Raw genomic sequence first — 19,957 nt, 5'->3', positions numbered from 1 at the left:
CGGGTTTGAAAGTATTTTCTTTGATAATAAATCATTTTCGATTATATTTTGAAGTAAAAAAGCATTTTCAAAACACTCTTCCTTTGATATTTCTTATTATTCATATACTGTAATAAGCAAATTTCAATAAATAAAGAAACTATTTTCTAATGTTCTTCATTTCATAATTATATTTTCAAAAAATTTTCATTCAGAAATACTTCTATTAAATTCATGCAAAAATAATTTTCATCCAAAAATGCTACGCCAACTTATTCTATTTTAAACTAATTTCGATTAAGTTATTATTAAAAAGTATTTCCGAAAAAAAATTTCATATAAAATATTTTCTTTAACATATTCTGTGATAAATCAATTTTGGTTACATTTAAATAAAAAGTATTTTCAAAAAATTCTTCTCTGTTAAGAGGTACAAAACAATATCTTGCACAAATATATCAATAAATCAAATTCGTAATCTAGAAACTTAGAAATATAAACAGCTTAAAGTTGCCAAAATATTAATCAAGAAAAATAAAGAAAAGTCACCTGAAGAACGTTTATTCTTGCAGCGACAGCAACTTTAGAACAATAATAATTTAGACATTGATGGATGATTTTGTAACTCTTTATGAACCCTTTATACCAAGAATTTAACCAACCGCTATTGCGGGTATTTTTCTTCAAAATCTGAAAAAATAAAATAAATTCAGGCTATCCTTACAAAAGATATTCGATTGTGTTTGCTGAAATCATTAATTCTTTAAAATAATCAGTCTTTTTAATGATTTCATTCAACTATGCGTGCTTTTTGTTAATTTACAAATTATCATATTCTTAATTTAGTTCTGCCGTCACATTTATTTAGAATTTCTAGTTTAAGAATTTTCTTTTTATATTAAAATTAGATTTTTGTGTTTTAAATATATTTTTGCTTTCTTTATAAGCTTTTTAAATGAAACATCAGCATACTTAAGGATACGTTCTGCATTGTAAAAAAATAGATAAACAAAATTCCCTTAATCATTTTTTGTTTTTGACGAGATTATTTCCTGAGCGAACGTTTCACCAATGGATACGGATACAATTTTCGTATAAGAAAATTGATTATGGCCATTGATTTGAAAACTCAAACTGAAAAGAGGCATAAATGAACGGCTTCACACTCACTACTATCAATCAAACCCTGAAAACGTGGTGGAAAAATTACTACACTATTCCCTGTACTATTCCGTCATTCAATAGAAAGGACTTAAAGGTCTGATAAGAAAAAACTCCTTCGAATATTGAATGGCATGGGGGGAACAGTTTTATCAAATATTTAAATGATGTCGTAAAAAAAAACACCATTAATTCGTCAAAATGTTTGGATGTCAAAAATAGCTAATTACAGCTCAAGAATTCTTGCAACGTCAAAAATGTAAGTTTAATTTATAAAATTAAACTTATGGATTTTTTTCGATGCATCCCTCCTACCCTCAATCATACTTGTTTTCAGTTTGCTATTTTTAATAAATATCTTATATCATAAATTTTAGGGCGTAAATATTCATTTCCAAACTAATGGAGTTAATTTTCATTTTAGTTTTGCAGTGAAATACATATTTTGTTATCTAACCAGCAGTTATAGAGTAAATTTAAATTTTCTCTTATTAAAATTCCTTCTGAATTTTTTCAGGATTTCTTTTCTCTTTTATAATTAATTTCAAATATAAATAGAGACAAATAATAACACATTTCTTTGTTTTCCTTGCTGGAAAGATATTATTTTGTACGTCTCCTAAGAGATAAAAAGGGAACATTTTGCCCAAAAGTGTACCATTTTTCTTTTATTTTGTCTCTATCATTTAACTTTCTCAAAGAATAGAAAATGTTATAGAATTTATAATGCTCTTGTTAGAAGAAATCTTACGAAACAGGCTTATTGCATTCTGTCGTAAACAATTCGTGGAGAGTCTGTTCTAGTGTTAAAAATTCACTACTTGCTAAAATATTTATAAAACAAAAAACATTTCGATTCCCAATTGGAAACAAAATTATTTTTCTTATTCTTTACGTAATTTAATTTTAACACAAAGAAAACCTGTATGATTTTAAAAAAAGACAAAAATATACATAATAATACACTGCAAAAATATGCTTTTTTTGTGGAATTTCTCCTTATATTTAATGGCTTATAACCGTTTTGTGGACAAAACTTTTTCCCCCACTTTTTTGAACATTGCATAAATAAAACTGTGATTTTATTTTTATATTGTTGGTGAATCAAGATTCTCACGATCATTATTTTTTCCAAATCAAGCACTAGAGCCGCAGTGGTTCGGGGAATCGTGAGCCACCCAATAAATTGACCTGGGTTCGGATCCCAGCATTGACTGCTGGATATAAATTCTGCCGACGTAAAATATTCACATCTGTTGCAAGTACAGATTTACTTCGTAATTTTTATCGGGGAAACTTGTTCACATATGATAAAAGTCTATTGAGAAAGCAGATTTACTTTGATTCGTAATTTTTGTTGTAAAAGCACGTGTTGTTACTGGGAAGAAACCAGTCTAAATACGGATTTTCTTCGTAATTTTTACAAAGAGAAAAACTTGTTTGTGTGGTAAAAAACAGTGAGGCTACGGATTTATAACGTAAATTTTACAGTTTTGCACAACAAACCCAGCTGCAGGCTTAAAGCAGTAAATTTTACGGGATTTTTTTACAGTATAGTTTTAAAACGAATGTCAATTTCAGTGAATGGAAAGTATCGTTTATTGTATGTATCCCATGTAGACATTATTCACTTTAAACATTTTGGTCATGTCACAAGCATCATAAAGCATCAAATTACACTCATTGAAGAGTGTTCTTAGCCAATATTAAGCAAACAAATGACATGATTATGCGTTTAATGATAAGACTTTAAAAAAATTCTCCATTCATATATATTCAGATCAGATATCTATCGTTATAGCAGATATCTGAGACTGAAATTCCTTCTTTCGTCATAGAATTACTACAATTTGTTAAAAACCACGCGCAACCTCTGTGATATAGCAATTTATTTTAATTAATGATAATTTAAATTTAGTTTCGAAAATATTTTAAATTAAAAGAGCTTGCAGAGTTTTATATGTAAATTATGTTCGAATAGTCAAGGATGCATATTAGTTAGTTCCTTAAATTTTGTAAAAATGTTTTTATTAAATTTACGGAAAATAATTCAAATCTTGCTGTCATATTTATTTAAAGAAATTTAAGCAAAAATCACTAGTTTAAAATCTTAATTTTTATGCTTTACATTAAGCATTGAAAACTAATAGAAAGATACAAAAATTCCAATCATGGTTAATACGGGTTATTTTTTATTTAATCGTTCAAGTTTTATGATAGTGAGACCTAGTTTGCCGCATGATGCTAATGTCTGTATGCATAGCAAAAAGAGCAATATTTTTTCATAAAAAGAATGTTATATCTCAAAGTGTATATTAATGTAATGCTTTTCAGACTGAAAACCGAAAAGATAATTAATTGTTAGAACTTATATATTAAATGGCATTTTATTAGAATATTTCATAAATTTATAATTTAACTAAGAATTGTAGAGCTAAGAACATCAAAATTTTTACATGTTACGATAGGTAACGTCTTCCAGGAAATATATGTGTGATCTTACTGTATCCGTTTAAGTTACGGATCTGTTACGTTACTGTATCCGTTAAGTTACGTTACTGTTTCCGTTAAGTAGAAGTCCAATTTACAAGAAAGCACTTTCTTGATTTTGTTAGGCCTAACAAAAATTAATTAATTTTCTTTAAAAAAAATTGTATATTACCTTTCATTTTGATATTTATAAAGCTCAACTCTATTTTAAAATGTTAAATTAATGGAGTTTAACCTTCAAATAGAATCGATTAAGAGAAAAAAAATTACTCAGAAAGGTGAAAAGAGTCTTTTATGCATACCTGGGTATCCTCAAATGGTCACCACAGAAGATAATATCTGCTGTTGTTGCTATTGACTACGTATAGGGAAAGCGTAAATTTTCTTATATTAGATACTTTCACAGATATTTAAACTAGTCAAAACGTATCTGTGGTCCAAAGATCAAAAGACTCTCCTTTTTATTATAAATTTATATTATTTATTTCAATGTAAATATATTTTTTCCTCAAACTGGAAAGACCAGGTAACAAAGAGGCATTAGTTTTATGTCAAAAATACGTGTATTTTACCTTTGAATTTTTCTAAACATTCGTTAAATATACTTAAAACTAAAACGTCAAATTATAGCAAAAAATGATCATTGAAAAAACGTAAAATGTACGTAAAATTTTAAGCAAACAAATTCGCTCCTATTACGAATATTTTACCAACCACTCTTACTTGGAAATAAAGTGTGCGTTATTTTTACATAATATTTAAGCCAACAGTACGTCAAAATGTGCATAAGTTGAAACATCAAACTATAGAAAAAACGTGATTATCCAAAAACACAGAAAATATGCGTAAATAAATTCGAACCAAAATAAAAATAATTTACTTTGTAAATAATATGTAAAATACACTGAATCATTTTTACGAAATCTAAATATTAAATATTCTTGCGTCTATCTTATGAAAAATATGCGAAAGCAATCCTACAGAACGGTAGTTGATAAAATCCATTCCATTAATATTATGTATTACCAAAGCCTTTTTATACCTAATATCTTAATGGCAATATCATTCCTTCAACATTACGAAGAATTTAGATATAAAGCATATTGATTTCACCAATTTCCAAAAAATTTACGTTTAATAGACGTACCATGCTACAGGGGAAAACGCAATTACTTAAGTAATAATTTTGTAAGAGGATGAAGGCTTTAAGAAAAAGGAATTTCGAGGTAACGAGTTATTTATGTGTAGTATAGCTCAGCGTTATTTACGTTTTAAAATTTATATTACGTTTTTATTATACGTTATTTTTTAGCACTAAATATTTTATTTCATAAATTATCTAACTAAAGATCTTTTTAAGGTTTCACAAATGTTTTTCAGTTTCAATCTTAAAGAAATTTGCAAAGCCGTTATAATAAAAAATATATAATTATGACTAAGAAAAATTAATAATGTATATCATTTTTACCTAGTTACGATACGCAATATAAAAATTATCGAATCATTAAATGCCTGCAGTTTAAAGGCACTTCATCCTAATTAACTGAAAATTACTTACAAATTATCTGACAAACATACCAAAAGAAGAAATATTTATCACAATGGGATGCCAGTTAGAATGAGGAAATATTCGCCAATTTCCTCCAATGTCTATTTTCTTTGCACATAGGGAATTTCATTTCTCCCTAAATTGGCAAAGAATGCTATATTCTCGATAAGAACTTCCTTATTTCTCTCTGAGTGCCTTTTAACTTGAGTGGCATGCTTATTCCCAGTTATATATTTGATGATCAACATGCAATAAAACTTCTATATACTTTTTTTACAAAAGTACTACACCAATTTATAAAAAATAACTGTTGTAAATTAAAGTTTGTAGTTTTTTTGCACTTCAAAAGTATGTCTAAGTAGTAAAATCTTTTCGAGATCATTTATCATCAATTGAATTTTTCAAATACAAATTTCCAAACAAACTAATTACAATAAAAATAAAAGAAATTTAATTTCTTTTATTGAAATGGTATATGAGAATGAAAAGTTTCTTGAAATGCAACTCCGAAATTAAAATAGCTATAATGTTTAAAGCATACATATAAACACGTCGCCTTGTAATTTCATACCTAATCTACGAGGCAAGATTAAGTATTGGGAGAAATTTGTCTTTCGTAGAGGACATTATTTATGCAGCTAACCCACATTTGTGTTACATGGAGAGGAAAACCACGAAAACTTCTCGCTGTTAGCCTGAAGATAGGGAACTTTAATCTATGACTGCAGAAAGTTTTGTATATTTTTTTTAAAAATAAATATATATAATTTGCCGTTTAGTTACTTTAAAGTTGTAACAAAATACATTTGGAATCAAATGCTCCGCGATGTGGTACTATCATATGATTATTTTTTAATCTAAAGACGCACACTTCCAGTATAGTTTTTAGCCTAAAATTTTGAATAATAATCAAAATTGAAAACTTAATATTACCGGATAATAATTTTTAAAAAATGTGTAATAAATAAATATCAAAAGCAAATGCTATTGAGTAATGATAACTATATAAAAAATTTGTTAATTTATCCAGATTTATTAAGAATGTAAAAAATGATAAGATGACAATATATTCTATTGTAAAGACATAAAAATACTTTAAGTAATGCAAATTAATTCAAGGGTGCTTACTTATTTTTATGAAAAATTTCATTTTGTTGTTGGTCCCCATAAAATTTCCTTTTTTCTTTTAGTTATTCAGAGTTTTAAATCCCTTTGAATATAACGCATGTTAATGAGACACAAGGATTAAACTCATTTCACCAAACGCTTGCCATTCAATTTGAGAAACAAACGTGATTCTTTTAAGCGAGTAATTCAAGTAATACATTTTCCTTTCTTTAATTTATTTATTTGAAATTTAAATAAGCCTTCAGTAGGGAAAAGTGAGCTTGCATAAACTGTTTTCATTAGTATCTCAAACTATTTAAAAATAATAAAATATTTTAAATTCTAAATAGTCAATTCTTATTTAATAAAAATACATTAATTAAAGATAAGATACAATTTTTTCATTAAAACTTTATTTAATTAACGTAAAAATCCAAAATTGCGGTATTTAACTTTATTTTTATTGATTTACTTCAAGTCGTTTTGAGCATTGTTCATAAGACGCAAATAATTTATCGGAAAATGATTTGATATTCTTACCACGAATAGTATGTTTTATTTTTTCGTCTCAAATCAGTCTAATTTGACTTCAAGCCCAACTTTTTCCGAACTTGTGCATCTTTGTGCAAGATTGTTTCTGAATATTTCTTCCACATAGATACTTTAGATATCCCAAAATTCATGAAGAAAATTGTTATTGTCTATAGGGAAATCATGGTATATCTCACCCCAATGAGAATGTACAAAAAGAGCAATATTTAATTAGATACTTTTGAATAATTAAAAAGAATATTTGGAAGTGAGTTTCTACACCAAAAACTGTGTCTGAGTAAATTAAGTTCATATATAAAATTTAAATTGATCATCAATTAATAAAAAAAATATTTAGAACAAGCTACACCTAAACTAAAATCCAATCCATTGCTAAATCATTATTAATTAATGATTCATAGATTAAGCTTTTTGAATAACTCACAAAATATTTACAATTACCTAATGAAATGAATACAAAAAATAAGTCAAATATACAGGCAGCCTCACAACTCAAATTAATTACATTAAAGCCATTCAATGCAGAGTTTATCAGCACTTCCTGAATAAACCTCGGCAGCAGATTTGTTGTTGAATAGAAGTGTTGGACCATATTGACACAGGCACAAATGATGCTTACAGAATTGATGAATACTAAATGCAAGTTAAGGAGGAAGCCATTAGAGATTCTAAAGACTTATGAAACCCATTCATAGACTGCGTGCAAAACGTATCAAATCGAGAATTCCATTTCTACCAGAGATATTTCTGGCTCATTGTGAGGATTGATGCAATGTGTTTTGGAATTGAAACGAAAAGGAATTGTTTGGAATAATTATATTGCATAAGCCGATTCTGAGAAAATTTCCAAATTCAATTTTGATATTTAAAATGCTAATGCTCTCAAATAAAGAGTCATACAAAAGAATTCATTGTTTGAATTATGCATAGCAAACGTCAGCAGCTAATTCAGGTTATTTCAGTTAAACCAAATTTAGTCCAGATCTTATGATAAAATATTTAAGTTATATTTTTGAAGCCGTATAAACTTTAATAAAATAAAATAAAAATGTATCTAGGTTAAAAAGACGAAAATAATTACTTTTTTATCACACCTAAAATTACAAATATTCGGATGTATCACTTTCAAAAGGCATAGAAGGTAATTTGTGATATGAAAGGCATTTTTAACGAAAGTTATGTGCCTAGCAATGCAAAAAATTACGGTATAAAGTACCAGCACTTTGGATGCATCATCCGAAAAGCCCTTTTACCGTAAAATTCCTTTTCACTGTAAGATATTATACCGTAATTTTTAAGGTAATACTTATTAGTTAGAGTGATTCAATAATTTTACGGTAATTATTACAGTAAAAATACGGTAAATCGTATTTTTTGGTTCCGTAACACGTTCAGGTAAAACTGAATCTTATGGTTACTTTTTAGGGTAATTTGATACGGAGTTTATTTTCAGTGCGTATAAGAGTTCCGTAATCATGAGTAATTTGCAAGGTAATTTAAAAGATAATATCAAAAATAGAAAAATTATATGATTGTAATGAGTTTGAAAGGTAAACAAAATTCAGTATAATGTTCTCAAAAATTAGAAGAAAATGTTGCAGCAAAACAAATAATTTTTTGCCGTTGTTCACCCTCCAAAAATAAATCTTTTCTGTTTTGTGCTTTTTATTTATAAAAATAAATCTTGCCATTGATCACTAATTGTAACTTCCCACTATGCATAAAATATGTTGAGTATGACAAAAATAGAATTATTTTCTCTATTTTAGTTCACTTGGAAAAAGGAGTTGTCGGAAGGTGGTCGAAAGGTGGAAGGTGGTCGAAATTTAAATTGATGGTAAAATTTGAATGCATAATGACTTGTGTTCTTACTAGCATTGTATTATCTGCACATTTTTTTCATGGTGGTTAGGAAACAATTGAAACTTGAACTGTCAGCAATCACAGAGCTTCAGTTGAGGTAAGATCACTGTAGATGGTAGAAAAGTTGTAGAGTTTATAATTGAGCATATATTTTCTTGATGATGAAATTAGCTTTTTGTTATCAAAAAGCAACTATTATTACTTGCATTTTCATTAGACCGATTGAAAGTTGTATGTGTTATCTTCGACCATAAAACTCCGGATAAGTATAGATGTAAGCATTCAATACTAAAAAAAATTCTGGCAAGATGTCGTACTCATAGAATATAGACATTGCTGATAAAAAAGAAACAAGAATTTTGGTAATTAAACTAAAATTTGCACACTCCAAAACAAAATATATGGTAAAAACTACGATAATATGGTAAAATTTATAGTGTTTCTGGATGTATGGGAGTATCAAAAGGTTCGGTAGTTTTTTCTAAAGCAATTTTTATAAGCAATGATTACAATAAAATATGGTTTCAGAGTATGTGATAATATTTGGCACATTCTGTAAAATTTGGCAATTTTATCATGATACCTTACACCATGGCATATAAGCTATTTATTCGATTAAATTTAGTTTTCAGCTTTGAACTCTATTCTAAATGTGTGGTAAAAGGAACTTTAATTTGGAAAAACAGAATTTTTGTAAACCGTTAACATACAAGCGAATGAATTACCAAATGAAGGTGTAAATTATGTATTTGAATTTTATTACTATTATATAAGTATTAAGTATATATAAGTATGTCTTTCTTTAACTGGAAATTCCGTGTCTTATTATAATGATGACTTTTTTCGTTACCAGAGATCACGATAAAATTACCAGATGCCTTCAGAACTATAATTACTTGTCTGACTTAAAATTTATTTTGGAAATATTTACCACTGCCGTGGAAAAGATAGCAACTTAAAAGTAAGGTATTTAAAAGAATGTAATTTTTTTAATTTAGAATATAAAAGCAAAATTTGAATGGTTTAAGAGTTTTCAGCAAACTTACGAAATTTTGTGACAAAATTTTATTTGAGTGTGGGATATTCAAAAATTGTTCAATTGAAAATTATTTTTCAGTTCTTATTCAAAAATAGAAATAAAAATTACTGAGGGGTTTAGGCGTTTTAGAGTTCAAAAATTTGCCAAAAACGCCAAAATTTAAGACAGTATATTCAGTATCTTAACACTCCATCTCAAAATGATTACTTTTCAACAAGTTAAAATAAAGTATACTACAGTATCTACAAGTAAAATACATTATCTAAAAGTTGAAGGGATGCTAAAAAAATTTTGAGACAGCGAGTTTTCGAGATAACAAGTTCAGAACCAAATATCGTCTAAAAAGTCGAAAAATATATTCGAAAATATTTCTCTAAAAAGTAGAGTCATTAACTTAAGAATAACTACGGTGTTTTTGTCGCTTGACAGGAATAACTACTAATAATTATGTATGCTATGATAGTTGACTATAAATCTAAATACAGCATTGACAATTTTATTTTTAAAAGCAAGACAAAAATAATTATGCATTAAATAGAAAAGAATTCATAGACAGAATAAACTTGCATAGTAATTTTTCCAAAAAAAATTCCGAATATATTTTCCCAAAAAAATTATTTTTTTATTTCGAAAAACATTCGCCATAACAAAGTTTTGAGAAGAAACTCTACGATATAGGAATTCAAATTAATATTAGGTGGATATGTCAACTGGAAAATATTTTTTTCGACATAACAAGGCTTTCGAGATATAGAAGTACTAGATATCGAGAGCGTACTGCAGTAAAAAAACATGTTGAAGCAGCAATTACTATTACATTTTTAAAAAAATCAATCATCTTCTTTGTCGGTCACTCATTACGGTACAAATAAAAAAACGCAAATCAAACATCCTTTTTGGTACGGGTTACTGTTTTAATATGATACAGAAGAGAAATATTGTTTAGCATTTAATTAGAACTATTTAATAAAAATTTGCACATCTGTAGCAAATAAAATAAAATAATAGGAATTGTCCTTACAAATTGTCGTATCAGACAAACATAAAAAGACATTTTTGTAAGAGGAAAGAAATAAAAAATATCTTAATAAGACATTTCAAAGAAGTATATCATTATAAACGTCATGAATGGGTACAAAATTGAAAATACAGAAGCAAAAATGATTGAATTAAAAACTCAAAAGAGAAATAAATTCAACCCAAGGTCTCTTGGGTTATATGAAATCCATACCGTTTCAAACATTTGAAATAAAGAACATATAGAACACCCAAATAAAAAGTATAACATGCTTTTAGCGAGATTTAAATTTCAATTGAAATAGAAAAAGTAAGCAATTGCTTTGAATGCAAGCGAACATAAAGATAAAAGCTTTATGTTGAGTCTGGAATTTATAAGGATATTTCGATGGTTTATCTGTACTTGGGGAAAAAAGTAGGGATTTCGCTTACGACAATATACAGAAGCACAAAAAGGTTTTGAAATTGCAAAGTATTCGAAAGCATCAATGAAATCTAAAACAGTTGAAAAAAGCTTATGCTTTGCTTTGAAAAAATTTCAAAAAGAAAAGAAAATAGGATTATTATCAAAAAATGTCCTTTGCGATTATTATTTAAACTATTTCAAGTAATGCAAATATTTAAAGTAATGTAGTATCAATAAAAATATGCTTTAAATGCAACACTTATCTTTAAATATATTAAACGATGTTATGATTTATTTTTATCGTTGATATAAAGGAACTAAAAGGAGCTAAATAATTTCCCATGCATTGAGTGAATTCTGTGGTACGAAACGCTGCCCGAATCGTCAAAACTGTTGCCTTACGTTAAAAGTTGAAAAGGTTTAACGTATTTAAGCGCTAAAGAGTTCGATAGTTCGATCTTTTTTCTGTAAACATATGAATTACAGTAAAATATAATATCGTAATAACAAGTTTTCGTTTAAAAATTATGAAAAATACTATATAGTATTTTATTAACTGAATTTTTAATGTCAACTTTTTAATTGAAATTATAATTTAAATTAGATACGTTTCAACGGTTAGAGTCTAACGTGCAGTTATAGTCAAACGTTCATACAAAATTATTTTAAATATTTAAAAACAAAATTTTTATCAGAAAGAAAGCATGTAGTCCTCACTCGAAAATTATGAACAGGATCATTCGAAAAGTCCGAAGAGTAGCGGATGATAGCTACATAAAAGTTAAAGAGATTCGGTGCGTGCTTGAATGCTCTGTTTCATGGAATTCGTCCAGAATAATTTCGTAAAAGCATTATCACCGTAATTATATAATCAAACTCCAAAGTTAGATGGGATTACTAATTTTAGTTATGCTGCACAGTTTCAATCTGAATGCCTGAAAATTTATCAACTTATTTAGGACTTAAAGGTAAAAGTACATTGAAATACAATGAATAAAAAACTTTTGTATTATCTTTTAAAAAATGTTGTCTTATCCATCTTTTATGGTTGTAAATTGGATAGCCTATAATATATGAACATGCAGTAACACCCAGGACTCTTTCTTATCATAGAAACTCTTGAAGGAACAAATGGCATCATTTACGAATTCAAACAATGGTTTTCAACTTATTTTATTTCAATGCTATTTAGTTACAAAAAATTTAAAAATATATAAGATTTCAGTACAATTTTCACAGAGATACTTGACTCATCTATAGTTGTCAAACAAGTATTTCTAATGGGATCATTTGGGAAATTAAGACAATGGTTTTCAACTTGATACGAATGATTTTATGAGACATTAATATGGTTTTAAAAGAAATGGAAAAATACTTCCATATAATGTCTGATTCTAGAAATAATTCCACATTAATTGACCCATAATTACCTGATATACAAAAAGGATTGATAAGACAAATAAAATTATCCAAGAAATTATACAATTCTTTTCATCTTGATATTGGGAATATTTTAATGTTATAAAGCGGAAATAGGAAATTTCATATGTCTTGTAATGCAAATTCTTCACTTCATCTTTATTACTAGGCAAAGGATTCAAAAGACATAATTCGAGAAATGAAACAAGGTTTTTCTGTGTCATTACTTAAGACTTTTTATTACAGCTATAAATAAGGTAATGCTATGGTATCTAAGCTATATCTGCTATATGTGTGATTTTTCGATAGTAACTCTACAGTCATTCAAAGCTATAAGCCAAATGAAACAATTGACAATTCAAATGACATATTTCAAGAAATGAAATTCTAGTTTTTAATTAGCTAGTTTAAGAAATAAACTGTTAGTTGATAAGAGAAATCTTTTTAGTAATATTGATGTAAAAATAAAACTAACTTAAAAACTTGAGGTAAAGAAAAATTTAAAATTGAAATATGTGTTCCATACAGTAGAACCCATTTTCCTCCATTGTTTTCGAACAAATGATTGGAAAGACAAAGGACATCACACGAAAAGTGAATTAATGATTTCCTAAAGTACGAGATACATTTTTAATAAGAGTAAGAATGAGATAAAGAAAATATTTTAAAATGTATGTAACTTCAGTGAGTGAAGTGCTATCAATTGATAGCTAAAAAGAACACAGTAAAATATTCCGGATAAATTTACGATAAATACTACCGGCACTCGAGACGCCGGTACTTTTTACTGTAAATTCCATTTTCATGGAATTTACAGTAAAAATAAATGAATTCAAATAGCTGGGGTAATAAAAATTCAATTAGCCGTAATTTTTTCAGTAATATTTATCCTAAAATCACTGAATCACTCTAATTAGATAAACGTAACTGTAAAAATTACGGTACAATACTTTACAATAAAGGGAATTTTACTGATGATGAGCCTTAAATTCCGATATTTTACTTAGTAATTCGATCTGGAATATTTTTCAGTGAATAACTACTACTATGAAAAATGAAAAACTTAAATTAGATAGCAATTACAGTTCAAATAAAGAACAGAAATCTCATGATAAATAACGAGAAAATCACAAACTCCAAACGGAAAAATCTGACAGTTGTAACAAAGACACAAAAATGGAAAACAATAGCATTAAAAATAAAAAGTTTAATTTGACAAATGTTAGGATGAAATTTAAAAAAAAAAAACAATTTTCCCGAAAAACTATCATGGTTTGAATGAAAAAAAAAATTGAGTAAATGTTATGGTACACGGAGAAAAATATTCTAGTAAAATTATCGTACTGTCTAGATATAATATTTCTTGTAAAGAAAAAATACATTAAAAAACATTAAAAAAAAACAATTGCAAAAATACCGAAGTATACTGTATTTCCCCCATTCATTTGGTAATTGGTAATTTTTCCGTTCATACAGTAACAGTTTCACGAAAATTATGGTTCTCAAAATTATAATTCTTATTACCACTCATGTAGCAAAATACATAAACCTGAAAATGGTATTTTTACGAATAAATGGCTTTCACGCCTTGCTTTAAAATTTCACAAAATTTTTCTGCAATTACCAAATTTTATTGGTAAATTTACCAAGATCCCTACCATTCGATAAAATTTACCGAGCTTTTTAGTGCTCCTATAGATCCAAATACACAGTGCACTTCAATATATTTTGAACCATATTATTTTTCTCAGTATTTAAAAAAAGACTTATATTGGGCAAGTTTTATGGTACAGATATAAAACTCAAAATGGGGGCTAAGTATAAGTTCAAAAAAAGTAAATTATATTCAAGTTTGTAATAAGTTTATTTCAACACGAAATACAGAACATTTTAGTATCTTATTTTTTAGTCTAGTGAAAGATTTTTTTTTCTTTTTACCTTGAACATCACTTTATCCAAACACAGATCAGTGCATAATCCTATTATTTTTAATTCCTATTATTTCTTAACACAAGCACTGTCGGAATAATAATGATTAAACATTTTTATGCTTACCTACAGCAATAGTGCTTTTCCTCTTCCAAATAGCTTTTTGACTTATATCAACAGCCTTATGGTTCGGGCAAAATTCAGCTTTAGCAAATCCCTTGCGAAATACCATGGAAGGGATAAAGGAGATTAGAGGAAGTATAAATGACTAAGGGGTCAGGCTAAAGTAATAAAGGAAGATAAATCATCCACAGCGCTGGTGATACAGCATCAAAATGTAATTTAAAAACGGAAAAGCAGTTTACTTTTTAAACTCCATTTTACAGACATTGTTCTCATTACTCATGAAAGGAAAAAATAAAGTAAATTGTTATTTTTACTATTTTGACTTTTGAGAAAATGTAGCTAAAAATGTTGTTTTATAGACTATAATAAAAATGAAATACTCCACTTTCTTAAAAGAAAAAATACTTTACAGAAAAGTTAAATTAATAAACCATGCTAATCCTTATTTCTTCTCTCTAAGAAACGCGGTGAGACCTAAAACTGCTCAAACTAGAAGAGGTATCATATGATGATTTTTTTCAAGTTAAATCTTAAAAAATCACTTTTCTTCTGTAGAATTTTAATGAGAGTTTTGACTTCATAAAATTTTAAAACTGCACTGTTAGAGTTTTCATTTCAAAATTATGGTAAAATACCCAGCAGCAGTCTTCTCATCCAATCAACCATAAAGTTAACGGTAAATATAATTTTTTACTTTAACGGTTTTGAAACCGTTTACAACTAGTGTGGTTAGAAAACCCTGAATACAAAATAACATGGTTTTGCAACAATTGACCACTGGCATGGTTTCAAAACCATGAAAAATAAATTTAGCTAAACATGATTTTTAGCAGCTTTATGGTGCTGCTATCTGTTCATAAATGAGAATATCGTATCCTAACAGAGCAGAGTCACATATTAAAGAGTGCAGAGGAAAGATTGTGGTGACAACGCTAGGACACGAACCCCCGTTCTGTCGTTTATGAGAATGACAGATTAGCCATTTCGGGTATAATATGTACCAATCAGCAAAGAACTAAGTGGCTTCATTAGTTGGGTCAAGCTTTGTAAAATAAATTGCGGTTATTTAACCGTATTACGTAAAAGTAGGTAATGAGCGTTTCTATTATCGTTAACAGTTTGAATACCATCTTATTTAAAGTCTTTGTTTGAATAAGGTAAAATAACTATTAAAATGTTTTTTATTTGAGATCCAAAGAAATCCCCGAGAAATTTCTAACAGCATAATGGTTTAATCTTTTAGATTGAAAAAAAAAAGGATTTTGGTGGAAATTACAAAAGATTCAATATAGGCACCACCTAGAAATTTAAGCTTGTAAATTTTCTTAATATATAATTAGCTAATAGACTGAGGATTCTTTAATTCTTTAATAGTTTTAATCACTAGCTAACTTAAGTATCGATTAACTAAATCACTAATTGACATCTCAGGAAATAGTCACAGATGAGTTATTAGCTGAGGAGTCCTACGACCCCAACTTACAATAACAAAATCAATCGCTGCCTGACTAATTAAAGTCTCAAACCAAGTACTAAATTAATAATTGAGAAAATAAATCACTGATTAATCGAATAGTTAATTATTTAACAAAATTATTATATACACTTTCAGTTCTTGTAGTGAAGCACATATTACTTCCTAACTAGAAAATTTTATCAATTCCTTTTTTAGAAGAAAATGAGCCTCATAAACTTAAATGCTTCTTTCTCTTAAGAATGATTTTTTTGAGAATCCTTAGCATCATTTCGTTAGGTTTAGTGCAATTTATTTTCGAGGTGGTATTGTTGGCCCTAACTTTAATGCTATAAAGCTATCAATATAATTTTATCACAATCCTAAATAAATCCTAAATAAATATTTATGCAATCTCTACGTAATTAATAAATCTGTCACTAAGTTTCTAGTTAAATTATTAAAAATCTAAATCATTACCACTTACCAGCACCACTGATGCAAATTAAATCATTACCAACACCACTGATTTCCTAAATAGTTAACATATATCAAGAAATAACTTTTTTGATCATTTTTTACCATTACACTTTTTTCTTTAAAAAAACAGCTTTTCTTTTTTTCCCCTGCAATATCAGGGTAAGTGAAATTTCACTTCACGAATAGATTAGATATCTTTCACGAATAATTTTTGGTAAGGAAGCACTCCTGCAATACTTTTGAAAATCTGGAACATATTTTAATAAACCGCAGTAAATTTCAAGACCTTCGACAAAAAAATTTTCCGGAACATTTAAATTACATCCGACTAAAATTATTTTGGAAGCAGAAAAAAGTCGAACAGGGAATTATTAAAATAATGGAACGCTTTTTCCTTACAAGGGAACTTGACTATACGCCGTCAAAAAATGTGGGCTGTACAATTAACGAGCTCTATATTTCATGTAATGCATTAATTGTGTCTCACTGTTAACAATTTTCCGTATGCTAATAGTATTTTTATTATTATTATTATTATTATTTTTATTTTTATTATTATTTTATATATTTATATATTTATTTACTTATCTATTTATTTATTTCTTGTAACCTTCGAAAATATTGTATTTGTGTTCTTTAGAAATGATTTTCGAATTTTCAATTAATTTTTTGTTCAAAATTTTGTAAACTTTTCTGACTATTCATGTTTTGAGTTTCCTCTTGTTTGAGGATTTTTCATTACGGCTGCCTCGACGTAACTCTTCCTTTTGAAATTGTATCTGTTTTCATGGGCTTTGGACAAATTCTGGTACTTTTCAGCATCATAATTTGTTTGTTACCTTTTTTCAATGCCTTGCCAATTGTGTTTGAGCACTCAAACTCCTAAATTCTATTTTCTGAGTAACTGCTGTAGTTAATTTTAAGATTTCACTAAATTCTTTAAGGCCTTCTGATGTTGCCATGAATCGCCACCAAGACTACCGTTTTGAATCCTCTTTTTTACTGAGGGGTCACGTGAGTGCACTTAGAGTCTACAGTATTCTCCGGATGCCCCCTGACGGGGGCGGGACGGGGTTAAGCTTTGATTTGATCTTTCACGAATAATCAGATGAAAAATATTTATTTAAGCAAAAAATAAATGTTATTTTTCTTAATAATAAGCATACAAACTTTCTGTTTAGAATAGGCCTAAAGTATTCATAGTCAAATACGTGAATTTAAGCAACCCAAATAAGGAGCAAATCCTGCGCTCTACTAAGATAAAAGCTTCGGTAAAATTACTGTACTGTAAGGTAAGAATATTTCTGATAAAAAAAATAACAATTACAATTAATGAAACCAAAATATGTGGTATTAAAACTATTTTTGTAATTTTTACAGTTCATATGATAATGGTTTGTCGGAAATTTTGATTCCCAAATTATAGTTCTTATTACCATGCATATGGTAAAAAATGTAAAACTGAAATGTTAATTTGATCGAATGAATGGCTTTTATGCGATGCTCTTAGGTATCGCAATAGAATTAGCAACTCTTACCATTTACATTTTATCACATATTATTAAACCATATTTTATTGTTAATCTTACCAAAATAATTACTAGAGAGCTACGGTAAAATATACTAAGCTTTTTGGTGTTCGCGTAGAACCAGAAATTCGATAAATTTCCCCACATTCTGGTAGCTTTGAACATTTTTTTTCAATGCATAATTTTTAAAAAATTAAAACATTACGACACTCACTAAATTATTTATTAACTAAATCCGTTAATAAATCGCTAAATCTGTAATTAAATTATTTTAAGCCTGAGTCATTAAATTTCCAACACAACAACTAATCTATTAATCAGCTAATTCATCGAATCATAATTCATTAACAAAATCCCAGTTTTAATCAGTTAATCTATTTTTAATGTTATTCTTCTTTCTGGGAAACGAAGTAAGTATTTTTTTTTCCTTTCCTTTTTTTCTTGAAAATAAGGTAAGTTAAATTTATTTGCTTAACGAGGTTATTAACCGCAATATCGTATTTTATTGGTAATAAGCACATTAACACTTTTAAATCCTAATAGACCTACACTGTTAGAAATTTCTTGGTAAAAATGGTTAAATAGCCATTTATTTATTTGTTATTTTACCATATATAACTAAAACAGTCAAATAACCATAAAAAATTGACATTCAAACTGTTAGTCGAAGAAAATATGGGTATTTATTGTTATTATCTAATACGGTTTAACGACCAAAATTATATCCGCACTAGCTAGGTTTACCTTTTGAAGCTATTTCGTTCCATACTGCTGGGTCGCACTGTAGCTGAGAAAGCTAATCTGTTAATCTCAAGACCGGCTGAACAGGAGTTCAAATCCCAACGTTGATACCCAAATATTTCTTCCATTCCATCAATATAATGAAGGGTTTCTAACGTCCTGCACTCTTCAATGCAATCCCAACGTTGATACCCAAATATTTCTTCCATTCCGTCAATATATGAAGGGTTTCTAACGTCCTGCACTCTTCAATAATTGACGCTGAACTAATAGTATACGAAACTATCAGTCACGCATAAATGGCGCAACACCCAAAGAGCCTCAATATCCTTTTAAATTTCTCTTTGATGGTTCAGAAACTATGCTATTCGTAAATGATAACAAAACCATATAGTTTTGCACTCACGGTTTAAAAAATCGCATAGTTTTGTATAACTGTATCAGTTGTAAGCGGTTTCAAAACCATATAGGTAAAAATATGTTCCTCGTCATAAACTTTATGGTTTATCGGATGAACAGACTAATTATACCGTATTACCGACCGGTTATTATACCGTAAATTCAAAAAAAAATTCTAACAGTGCAGAATAATCTGTATTTAATATGTGAACTAAATATACTTTAATATAACATAGTTGTTAATACTAAACAACTTTCGAGAATACGATTCAAAATTTATTATCTTCATCATATTATATTGTAAGAATGAAAAAATTAGTAGCCTTTTTATTAAAAAAGAAATATGTGAATAAATTATTTTCAAAAATTCTATAAGAAAATAAACTTTGTTTTCTCAAAAAAAACATCAATTTAAAATAAAATAAAGAAAAATGAATGTTGAATATGTACTAACTCAAAAAAGTCAAGTATAAACAACTTTGGACAAGCCATAAAAAAAGGTTGTAGAGCAGTGGTGATCATCAAAACCTATCTATAAATAGAGTGAACAGAAGACTATAAAACCAGGACGAGCCAAGAGAAAGATAGCCGGGAAGTCATAGAGATAAAGCCTGAGTTTCACATTTTTTCGCTTTAGTGCCTAGTTTTGGCAAGTTGGGCGAATACCATTGTTTTTCAAGTATGTCATCATTGATTATGTTTGATGTGGAAACCTTCA

At 27.9% G+C, this 19,957-nt stretch overlaps 1 protein-coding gene across 1 annotated transcript in view; it reads right to left on the bottom strand.

The window, feature by feature from the left end:
* LOC139427211 (gamma-aminobutyric acid receptor subunit alpha-5-like) overlaps nt 1–19,049 on the bottom strand; it is a 78,825-nt gene extending 59,776 nt beyond the window's left edge. The window contains exon 1 of the mRNA XM_071188139.1: nt 18,844–19,049. Coding sequence (XP_071044240.1) covers nt 18,844–19,049 — 206 coding nt within the window. The remainder of the gene's footprint in view (nt 1–18,843) is intronic.
* Between the last annotated feature and the right edge of the window lie 908 nt (nt 19,050–19,957).

Source organism: Parasteatoda tepidariorum, chromosome 2, assembly GCF_043381705.1.
Source record: "Parasteatoda tepidariorum isolate YZ-2023 chromosome 2, CAS_Ptep_4.0, whole genome shotgun sequence".
NCBI classification, from domain to species: domain Eukaryota; kingdom Metazoa; phylum Arthropoda; class Arachnida; order Araneae; family Theridiidae; genus Parasteatoda; species Parasteatoda tepidariorum.
Note: the sequence above shows the minus strand (reverse complement) of the source record. Positions and strands in the feature narration are given on the sequence as shown.